The sequence below is a fragment of the Danio aesculapii genome, chromosome 18, assembly GCF_903798145.1.
Source record: "Danio aesculapii chromosome 18, fDanAes4.1, whole genome shotgun sequence".
NCBI classification, from domain to species: domain Eukaryota; kingdom Metazoa; phylum Chordata; class Actinopteri; order Cypriniformes; family Danionidae; genus Danio; species Danio aesculapii.
The window spans coordinates 23,504,808-23,517,307 of record NC_079452.1 but is presented as its reverse complement, the minus strand read 5'-3'; the positions used below and the strand labels follow the sequence as shown (position 1 = coordinate 23,517,307).

The 12,500-nt window shown below is 46.5% G+C and overlaps 1 protein-coding gene across 2 annotated transcripts in view; it reads left to right on the top strand.

Annotated features, from left to right (window-relative positions):
• The window catches only part of pde8a (phosphodiesterase 8A), a 27,826-nt gene that overhangs the window by 12,457 nt on the left and 2,869 nt on the right, over positions 1–12,500 (top strand). Inside the window, exons 10-21 of one of the 2 annotated variants that reach the window (XM_056478496.1) lie at positions 2,809–2,860; positions 2,984–3,026; positions 3,163–3,243; positions 3,703–3,773; positions 7,357–7,521; positions 8,356–8,404; positions 8,477–8,612; positions 9,561–9,759; positions 9,844–10,061; positions 10,196–10,328; positions 10,516–10,680; positions 10,780–10,909. In XM_056478496.1, coding sequence (XP_056334471.1) covers positions 2,809–2,860; positions 2,984–3,026; positions 3,163–3,243; positions 3,703–3,773; positions 7,357–7,521; positions 8,356–8,404; positions 8,477–8,612; positions 9,561–9,759; positions 9,844–10,061; positions 10,196–10,328; positions 10,516–10,680; positions 10,780–10,909 — 1,442 coding nt within the window. Of the gene's footprint in view, positions 1–2,808; positions 2,861–2,983; positions 3,027–3,162; positions 3,244–3,699; positions 3,774–7,356; positions 7,522–8,355; positions 8,405–8,476; positions 8,613–9,560; positions 9,760–9,843; positions 10,062–10,195; positions 10,329–10,515; positions 10,681–10,779; positions 10,910–12,500 lie in introns of both variants that reach the window. The other variant, XM_056478495.1, reaches the window with a different exon arrangement.

The window sequence follows — 12,500 nt, the reverse complement described above, 5'->3', positions numbered from 1 at the left end:
GTCTGTGAGTTTCCAGTATTCAGTCATGGTGAACACACGGAGAATAAAGGCTCTTGCTTTTGCACTTCTTTATTGCAGACACTGAGAACAGCTTCTCTCCCATGGTGCTCTGAGAACAGCTTCTCTCCCATGGTGCTCTACTAAACTGAGAACTGTGTGCGAGTGCCACCAGGGGGCGTGTTCCGGCTTTGGGCTGTATTTACACTGCAGGTCTTGATGATCAATTCTGATTTGGTGACAGGATCTGATGTTTTTGTTGACCTGTTTACATCCTCTTTTAAGAGTGGCTCGTATCTGATCGTCTGCATTTACACCGCACACAGCAGAGGTGTAATGAGCAGGGAATAAGAGCGGGCGCTGACTGACAGCTGATAATAAGAGCGCTCTTCTCCATTCCTGTATTTAATCTGATCGCAGCGTTTAGCTGTTTTACTGTAGTGTATGACAGAACAGTTCTCATTTGCCCACCGTCTTTTAATCTAGACCTTTTTAATCCTGTAGGCATCTCAATGTGATGTCCATGGCGTGATTTATGCACGTGATGTACTGTACACCACAGTTATATATCAGTTTATATTCTCGACTATGGGAAAAATCATCATCACGATTATTCTAAGCGATCTACAGCTGAAGTCAGCATTATTCACTCTCCTGTGGATTATTTTTAATATAATATTCCCCAGATGATGTTGAACAGATTGAGGAAATGTTCACAGTATTTCCTCTAATATTTGTTCTTCTGGAGAAAGTCTGATTTGTTTTATTTCAGCTAGAATAAAAGCAGTTTTTAATAGTTTTAAAGCCATTTTAAGCTCAATATTATTAGCCCCCTTCAGCAATATTAGTGTTGGATTGTCTCCAGAATAAACCACTGTTATACAATGACTTGCCTAATTACCCTAACTTTACCCTAATTACCCTAACTTTACCCTAATTACCCTAACTTTACCCTAATTACCCTAGTGAAGCCTTTAAATGTCACTTTAAGCTGAATACTAGTGTCTTGAAGAATATCTAGTCTAATATTATTTACTGTCATCATGACAAAGAGAAAATAAATCAGTTATTAGAGATGAGTTATTAACACTGTTATGATTAGAGATGAGTTATTAACACTGTTGTGATTAGAAATGTGTTGGAGAAATCTGCTCTCTGATAAACAGAAATGGGGGAATAATATAAAGAGGCGCTAATAATTGATGAGGGCTGATAATTCTGCCTTCAGATGTACATATACAGAGTTATTTTCCTGGCTGTAAATACGGAAATAAATACAATATAATAAAGATATTGAGCAGACTGGGCTTTAAGCATCTTCAGTGTAAGAGGAACTCTTTACCTCCAGCTCCAGCAGTCCTTCAGGCGAGAGCAGTGAGGGGTTTTCTCCTGTTGTTGTTTGATTAATGATAAAGACGGTCTGCAGCAGGAATATTGTGCGCTGTCTCTTTAAGAGCGCTGTGGTTCTGATTAATGGGTTCTCTCTCATTAATGAGGGTTAATATGAATAATCACTGAACACTGCGCTCTGACACACATCTGCATGTGTTAGTCCAATAAAGCGCTCACATTAAGATGACTTTAGATGTGTGTGTTCTGCTCGTCTCTGAGGCTGAGCGCACACACACACACACACACATACACACACACCAGCATGCGCTTTTAAACACATGAAGGATGTGAATGTTGATCAGTGAATGATGTGATCTCCTGCTGCAGACCCTTCAGTACCGTACAGCTCTTAGTCATGTTCAGCTGAAGCGGAGCTGTGCAGAGCAACACGTGTGTGTGTGTGTGTGTGTGTGTGTGTGTGTGTGTGGAGAGGGGCGCTGTAGGATGCAGTAATCCATGATCTCTATTTCATCCAAAAGTGATCAAAATCAACAATGATAACCTGTGATGGATCTTCTCCTGGTCAGTTTTTCATTACTGCGTGTGGAGTCACGTGAGCCCGCTCTGGTGCTGGTTTACACTTCTGCATTGAGTGCATGCGTATGGCCCGCAGACCCCTCACTGACGCAGACGCTGACACACAAAACATGTAACTTGATGTCAGGTGATGTGTAGCGCAAGCTCTGTGATTGGTCAGCTTGATAGTGGTGACAGGTATGGGTGGCGAGGAGAGCCTCAGGACAGCAGCGAGCCCAATGGGCCGAGTGTTTACGAGTGTGGATCCTGTGGAGGAGCTCTAGATGGAGACTGTTGTTCTGTGTTGACTTCATGATTAAGGTTGCTGCACATCCGCCGGTTCCCTCCTCAGAAGGAGCCAGTGTTACTACTTGTACATTAAGGCAGAAAATAATCTAAATACCCACACAGAAACTCAACGCAGAGGACATGAACACAGCGGCTATTATTCCTTCAGTTACTTTAAAATCAAGTACTGCTCCCCCTAATCTCTCACTTCCCGGAGCATACTGACTGGAGAAGACCTGCCAGATAAACCAGATCTAATTAATCAATAATAAAGTCGCTCGGGAATCAGAATCCAGCTCAAATGGTTTAATCCAGATTTAGATTTCAGGCCAGATCGCCCGGCTCTACATCGACAGGTGTAAATCTGATCTACCTGCTCACACTGGAGACACGAGGACACAGAGCAGATCCACATCAGAGACATGTCCACACCACGCAGGGAGGAAGCAGAGCGGAGTCAGTGAGCGTGCAGTGTACATGAGCTGGAGTCTCCCATCATACAGTGTTCAGGGGGAATCTGCTGGCCGAGAGTCACCCGGTTAATCTCTCTCTCTGTGTGTGTGTGTGTGTGTGTGTGTGTGTGTGTGTGTGTGTGTGTCTCTCTCTCTTCCACAGTAAAGTCAGACACTGTGTGTCTGTGAACAGGCCTTTAAATGATCATAATAAGGTAAGAGAGTGTGTTTGAGCCTGTGTGTGTGTGTGTGTGTGTGTGTGTGTGTGTGTGTGTGTGTGTGTGTGTGTGTGTGTGTGTTGATGATGTTACTGACATGTGTGTGTGTTATTGATCCAGACAGAGAAATCCTGCGAGCGTGTCCAGGCCGAATCACAGACAGGTACAGAACGCACTCTGTTCTGGTGTGTGACAGTGCTGACTGTGTGTGTGTGTGTGTGTGTGTGTGTGTGTGTGTGTGTGTGTGTGTGTGTGTGAGACTGTGCTGACTCTGATTGTGTGTGTGTGTGTGTTGTCAGATATTCCGCAGTCCAGCAAACACAAGGACCGCAGGAAAGGATCGCTGGACGTTCGCTCGACGACCTCCAGAGGCAGTGATGGTGAGTGGAGCCGCAGTTCTCCTTCAGGTCCTCTTCAGTGTGTGTTCAAACTCAGTGTGTGTTCAGCTCAGTGTGTGTGTTCAGCTCAGTGTGTGTGTTCAGCTTCAGGTGTGTGTGTGTGTTCAGCTTCAGTGTGTGTGTGTGTTCAGATTCAGTGTGTGTGTTCAGATTCAGGTGTGTGTGTTAAGCTTCAGTGTGTGTGTGTGTTCAGATTCAGGTGTGTGTGTTAAGCTTCAGTGTGTGTGTGTGTGTGTTCAGATTCAGGTGTGTGTGTTCAGATTCAGGTGTGTGTGTTAAGCTTCAGTGTGTGTGTGTGTTCAGATTCAGGTGTGATGTTGATGGTGTTTTAGTCATAATGCAGATCCCCTGTTCTGTTAACCTCTGACCTCTGACCCTGAGCTCAGCGAAGTGTGTGTGTGTGTGTGTGTGTGTGTGTGTGTGTGTTTGTGTGTTCAGCAGGAAGTTCTCAGAGGAGACACTCGTCTATGGCCAGAATACACTCCATGACCATAGAGGCGCCCATCAACAAGGTACATCCGGTGTGTGTGTGTGCGTGTGTGCGTGTGTGTGCGTGCGTGCGTGCGTGCGTGCGTGCGTGCGTGCGTGCGTGCGTGCGTGCGTGCGTGCGTGCGTGCGTGTGTGTGTGTGTGTGTGCGTGTGTGCGTGTGTGTGTGTGTGTGTGTGTGTGAATGAGACCCGAATTAGATTTTTTGCCCTCATGTGACTCAGGGTGTACTCACACTAGTGCAGTGGCCTTGATCTGTGCTGAAGCGTGGTTGTCCCTCTCCCGTCTCCTCCTCGGCCTGCTCTCACACTGCTGTTTGCTGCCTGAGCACGCTCATGTCATGGCTGACGCTCTGTTCGGTGTATCAGTAGAGCAGCTCTGGCTCAGCTCAGTGGACTCTGCTGTAGTTCTGTGGGTTCAGTCATGTGGGCTGCAGTGACACACAGTCAGATCTCCTGCTGAACAGAACACTGCTGACGTCAGGGCTGGACTGGGACATAAAATCAGCCCTGGCATGCTGGGCCAAACGCTCCTCATCTGTGCACGCTCTTCAATATGTTTACCAACTCCCATTCTATAAAGCCCAGGAGCCAAATATAGGAAATAATGAGAGACCAATTAAAAACTCCAGTCATTTATTATTATAATAACATTATAATCCACACTGGAAGGCCATCTTGTGTGTGTCTGTGTGTGTTTTGAGGGAGCCTATATTAAATAATGAACATATAATGATGCACACACGTACAGTCATGTTGAGTAACCAAATAAAGTGAAGTAATAACAGCAGTGTGTCAGAGAGCCTTTAACTCACCAATGAAACATCAGACATGACTTCAAGAGTGTAGATAGTGGCACACCAGGTTTATCATAATAAATATCATCGTGACCATATCATATGAATATTATTGTACTATATAGGCCTACATCATGCTGACGATCAACAACAAACTGACATGAGACCAGTGGAGATTGAAGACCGAGTGCATCTGACAACACATGAGTGCCACTCCTCAGAGCGTGAGAAGCAGACCGTCCTGTTGGATCTATATCATTTATAAAATAAAGACCTGCAGGGTAATGAAACAGCATGGGAGGAAGATGGTGCAGATGAAAAGTAAAAATAAAGAGTATTTATATAGACAGAACTAGGAAGAACAGGGAGGGATATTGACCTGCGCAACAGCTCATCCGCTGCGTGCTGCAGACCCAAAAGGTCTGTGTGCTGCTTCTGCTCTCTGTACGTGTGCATGCGGTCTGACACAGCCGGGACTCAACAATTTTGACAGATATGCACCGACGTTGCACGCTCACACAGAGCCCAAAATGGGAGTTTGTGATTGGGTCAGAAAAGAACCAATGGGCTGCAGATTATGTCACATGGGCCGGTCTGTCACAGCATCGTCAATTAATTAGGCAGAAATAAAGACGGGCTGCTGAGCGCTTTATGGGCCGATCAGGTCATAAGAAGATGATCAGCCCGGCCCAGCAGGAAGCTGCCCGGTGTGCCAGATGACCAGTCCGCCCCTGGTTGATGCTCATAAATGTTGATGACGTCCTGGTGCTGCAGGTATGAGGAGGTCTGGAGGTGCAGCTGTGGTGCAGTGAGGAGTCTGAGTCTTTAATAAACTCTGACAGCTCGTCTTCATTCAACAGTAAGAATGATTCAGAAATCCAGATCAAACGGTCCCTTAAAGTGACGGCGCCTCTTCAGTTTCAGGCTCACAGTGCAAGCGTCCCGCACCAAAGCGCAACCCAACAATCTGGCACACCTTTTCCAACCAGGTCAGGGCTGGCCAGCTGAACCACACCTGGGCTATCCAGAGCACTCACACTTGTCAAACGAACCAGGGAACGGTTCAGATAGCCTAGTGTGAGTGCACCCTGAGGTCCGTTTGTGTCTTGACAGTGTGAAGAGCTGATCCGCATGAGTCTGATCTCTTTAGTTCAGATGTGTGCCTCATATGCAGTACTGAATCAGACACAGATCTGATGTTCTGCAGTGTGAACGGTTATGTTGGATTTCATCTGACTTTAACATAATCCTCGATCGCCCAGCGTCATCATTCTGTGCTGCAGACATCATCATCATCATCATCAGCAGCAGCAGCACACGGCATCAGCATCATCATCATCATCATCAGCAGCAGCAGCAGCAGCAGAACAGCACACAGGGCCTTTACTGTACTGCAGACAGTCGGCGCTCATTCTGAAAAACAATGAAGGAGAAGCTGGAGCTTGTTCACCAATCAGGCTCATGATTGAGGCACGGGTTGATGGCGAAGGTGAAGAGCGTCAGGGGGTGTTACAGATATGAGGGGCACTTTATTTTAAGTGGAACTTTCTCTCTGAGAGAGTACAGAGCTCCAGTACTCACTCCCCTACTGCACACGTCTGCTGTTTATAATGGAGGAAATGAAATAACTCCAGCAACTCCACCTGCACAGCCCAGTCTGCGCTGCTCATTAACCCATGATGAGTTCACTACACTACTGGTCAGCACACCGTGGTTGAAGGCCTCTCACAATAATCAATATATCGACTAATTGCACAACACATGGACATGACCTCAGTAGTTGTTGGTGATGCAGTATAAATCTCTCATACATAATCAATTCTAGCAACATTGGAGCTGACTGCAACATCTCTCTCTCTATTGGAGGTGTCAGTCTGGTCAAACACTGTAGTATTCACTATATTTCACTGTAGTATATTCTCATGTGGGTGTCTGACAGCTGAAAACAGATCTGGCAGCAGTTACTCTTCACTCTGCACTTTGTCTGGTAATATTTACTGTTATTTATTTAGGATATGTGTTTCACATTCTGAGTCTAATGGCTCATTATTAAATTGTTCAAATGACTATAATTATTAAGATATTCTTAAGAATAAAGCATGAAATAAATAAGGTTGTGTTCTTTGGATGAGTGCACTTACATTATGATGACGTTATCTTGTCATTCTGGCATTATCTAATGATGAGTGGATCAAACTGGTGTTAAAATGACCATAATATCATGTATCCAGTGTAATCTGGTGCAATATATCATACAACAGAAATAGATATCGTGACAGGCCTCATAAATCACAAATGATCAGTGTTTTCAATCACAAGAGACTTCTTTTAGACTTCAAATGCAGAAATCCTCATGAGTAGCAGCAGATCAGCCCTTTACAGCTGATCCAACACGCCACTGCTGCCTGTGTGCAGGGCAGTCATCATATTAGGCATGATCTGACGGCGCGCTCACTCACTCAGCACACACACACACTGTGTGTATGATCAGACATGTGCTGTCCGTAACTGCACTTCTGCACATGCGGGTCAGAGTAGGACTGTGATCTGTTCACACTGCAGATCTGATACTGGCCACATTTAGAAGAGCAGTGTGAACAGAACCGCTCTGCACACACACAGCACACCTGAGCTCAGCACTGAGCCTCACTGTGTGAACATAGCCAGAGCGAGTGTGTGTGTGTGTGTGTGAGAGAGAGAAAGAGAGCGAGTGTGTGTGTGTGTGTGTGTGAGAGAGAGAAAGAGAGAGAGTGTGTGTGTGTGTTTAAAAGTGTATGTGTATGTGTATGTGTGTGTGTGTGTGCGTGTGCAGGTGATCAACATCATCAATGCGGCGCAGGAGAGCAGTCCGCTGCCGGTGGCTGAGGCTCTGGATCGGGTGCTGGAGATCCTGCGCAGCTCTGAGCTCTACTCGCCTCAGCTCGCCACCAAGGAGGAGGACCCGCATACTAATGACCTGGTGGGCGGGCTGATGATGGTAAGGCCACACCTCCTCCGCACTGCACTCATGTCTGAGTGTGTGTGTGTGTGTGTGTGTGTGTTTCCATCCAGAGATGTGAACTAGACTTGTGTGTGTGTGTGTGAATCTGTAATATTGCAGGACTCTTCAGTACAGGTGTGATGGATCACGGTTGACCTGTGATTCATACGGACCACAACCCACCCTTCAGAACACACATGACCTGCAGATTCATAGACTTTTACTGGTAGATTAATCCTAAATGTGTATTGGTCACAGATACATGGCCTCTCGCTCATTCAAATCACATGGATGAAAGCATTCAGGCTCTCCTGTAAACTCTAATGAGGACAGTAGTAGTGTTGGGTTATTGGGGATGTGCTGGGTTATTAAAGGTGTTTTCTGTTGTCTTGTTTATCCTGCATTAATGTATTCAGTGTACGCTGCACCATTAATCATTATAATATCAGGATCTCAACACCCACACATCATACATGTTAAATAATGCTGATTTGCATATGTTTATTAATCTGTCCAATCGCTGCATTCAGAAAGAGATTGAGTCTTGAGTCTGAGTTAGTTCTGAAGTTAGAAACAGTCAGATACCACAGCAGTACTGGGAGAACAGCTGATAGTTTAGATAAAACCACTGATGTCTATGGTGAAGATTAAAATCAGCATCATGTGCATCTAACAACACTCAGTAATGAAGGCTGTAGGCAGCAGTTACATTATATCACCTGTAGGTGGCGACAACCAGCCATCAGTAATATGTGGCGCTCTGTGCTGACTGTTCATCATGTTTGTGTTGTTGTTGTTGTTGTTGTTGTTGACGTCTCCTGTCTCCTGCAGGACGGCCTGCGCAGGTTATCCGGGAACGAGTACATCTTCACCACTAAACGTAAGCAGAGTTCACTGCTCTCTGACCTTTGACCCCGCTGGCTGTTCATGTGTTCACACTGTTGTGTTGTAGAGCTGCATCACATGACCAGTCACCTGACCACGCCCCTGTCTCTCAACGACATCCCACAATGCATCGCTCAGACCATGGAGAACGAGGACTCATGGGACTTCGACATATTCAACCTGGAGTCGGCCACCTTGAAGAGGTGAAGCGCTCGCGCACACACACTCATACATACATACATATATACATACACACACTCATATCTACACACACACACACACTCATACATACATACAAGCATATATACATACACACACTCATATCTACACACACACACACTCATACAAACACACACACACACAAGCACATACTCATGCACACACATGTACATACACACACACATACATACATACACACACACACTCATATCTATACACACACACACGCACATACTGATACACACACACTACCACACACACGTACACTCACACACACACTCATATCTACACACGCACACACACACACATATACTCATACACACACACTCGTACACATATATACACACACCCATGCACATACATATACACACGCAGACACAATCATACACACACACACCCACATACATCTATACATACACACACACACACACACATTTACTCATACCAACACACACACGCGCGCACACACTTATAAATATATACACGTGCATACATACAAACACGCACACCCACATACACTCATACACACACACACATACACACATACACATACCTACATACACAAACACGCGCACACACTCTTATATACACGTACGCACACACACTCATACATACACACACACACACACACACATTAACTTACACATATGAACACTGATGCTCTCACCCCCATAGACACACACACACACACACACACACACACACACACACACACATACATACACACACACGTGCACACGCACTCATACATATATATACACACTCACACATACACGCGCTCATAAACACACACACACACTCATACTCATACATGTGTTGACGCATATGAACACTTACTCTCTCACACACCCCATAGACACACACACACACACCCTTGTGTGGTGATGGCTCTCAGTGTGTGTGTGTGTGTGTGTGTGTGTGTGTGTGTTCAGGCCGCTGGCGTTCCTGGGCCTGAAGCTGTTCTCTCGGTTCGGTGTGTGTGAGTTTCTGGGCTGTGCGGAGGCGACGCTGCGCTCGTGGCTGCAGAACATCGAGTCCAGTTACCATGGCAACAACCCGTACCACAACTCCACACACGCCGCAGACGTGCTGCACGCCACCGCCTACTTCCTGTGCAAGGAGCGCGTCAAGGTGAGTGTGTGTGTCTGTCTGTCTGCGTGTGTGTGTGTGTGTGTGTGTGTGTGTGCTGCTTCATCTCTTTCTCTTCCTCCTCAGCAAAGTCTGGACCCCATAGACGAGGTTGCGGCTCTGATCGCTGCTGCCGTTCATGACGTGGATCATCCCGGACGCACAAACTCCTTCCTGTGCAATGCAGGAAGTGAGCTGGCGGTGCTGTACAACGACACGGCGGTACTGGAGAGTCACCACGCTGCGCTCGCCTTCCAGATCACCACACGAGACGACAAGAGCAACATCTTCAGGAACATGGAGAGGTGCACACACACACACACACACACATATATATATATATACACACACACACACACATATATACACACACACACACACACACACACATATATACACACACACACACACACACTCACTGACTCGCTCTGTCTTGCAGGAACGAGTACCGCACGCTCCGTCAGGCCATCATTGACATGGTTCTGGCCACTGAGATGACCAAACACTTCGAGCACGTCAACAAGTTCGTCAACAGCATCAACAAACCACTGGCGGCGCTGGAGGAGAACGGGGTACACACACACACACACACACACACACACACACACACAACAGGAGGAGGAGGACACTAGTGTTACACACAGAAGACGCTTGAGGAGGACACACACCTGACTAACACACACACACAACATCTCAACAGTGGAGAAGTGCAGAGCTGAGTGCGTGTGTGTGTGTGTGTGTGTGTGTGTGTGTGCGCAGGGCAGTGAGGATGAGGACTCGGTGAAGAGCGTCCTGACGTCTCCAGAAAATCGTATCCTGGTGAAGCGCATGTTGATCAAGTGTGCCGACATCTCCAACCCCTGCAGACCCCTGGAGCTGTGCATCGAGTGGGCCGGACGCATCTCTGAGGAGTACTTCGCTCAGGTCAGTGTGTGTGAGTGTGTGTCACGAAGAGACAGAGAAAGAGTGTGTGTGTCATGAACACACACAGGTGCTCACCCGTGTGTGTGTGTGTTTGTGTAGACTGATGAGGAGAAGCAGCAGGGTCTGCCGGTGGTGATGCCGGTGTTTGATCGTCACACCTGCAGCATTCCCAAATCCCAGATCTCCTTCATCGACTACTTCATCACCGACATGTTCGACGCCTGGGACGGTAACTGCACACACACACACACACCTCATAATACACTGCACACACACACCCCATAATACATTGCACACACACACACCCCATAATACACTGCACACACACACCCCATAATACACTGCACACACACACCTCATATTACACTGCACACACACACACACACCCCATAATACACTGCACACACACACCCCATAATACACTGCACACACACACACCCCATAATACACTGCACACACACACACCCCATAATACACTGCACACACACACACCCCATAATACACTGCACACACACACACCCCCCATAATACACTGCACACACACACACCCCATAATACACTGCACACACACACACCCCATAATACACTGCACACACACACACCTCATAATACACTGCACACACACACCTCATAATACACTGCACACACACACCTCATAATACACTGCACACACACACCTCATAATACACTACACACACACACCTCATAATACACTGCACACACACACACACACCTCATAATACACTGCACACACACACACACCTCATAATACACTGCACACACACACACACCTCATAATACACTGCACACACACACACACCTCATATTACACTGCACACACACACCCCATAATACATTGCACACACACACACACACCTCATAATACACTGCACACACACACCTCATAATACACTGCACACACACACACACCTCATATTACACTGCACACACACACCCCATAATACATTGCACACACACACACCTCATAATACACTGCACACACACACCCCATAATACATTGCACACACACACACACCTCATAATACACTGCACACACACACCTCATAATACACTGCACACACACACACACCTCATAATACACTGCACACACACACACACCCCATAATACACTGCACACACACACACACACCCCATAATACACTGCACACACACACACACCTCATAATACACTGCACACACACACACACACCTCATAATACACTGCACACACACACACCCCATAATACACTGCACACACACACCCCACACCCCATAATACACTGCACACACACACCTCATAATACACTGCACACACACACCTCATAATACACTGCACACACACACCTCATAATACACTGCACACACACACACCCCATAATACACTGCACACACACACCTCATAATACACTGCACACACACACCTCATAATACACTGCACACACACACCTCATAATACACTGCACACACACACACCCCATAATACACTGCACACACACACACACACCTCATAATACACTGCACACACACACCATAATACACTGCACACACAAACACCCCATAATACACTGCACACACACACACACCTCATAATACACTGCACACACACACCCCATAATACACTGCACACACACACACACCATAATACACTGCACACACACACACACCATAATACACTGCACACACACACCTCATAATACACTGCACACACACACCTCATAATACACTGCGCACACACACACACACACACACACACACACACACACACACACACACACACACACCTCATAATACACTGCACACACACACACCCCATAATACAC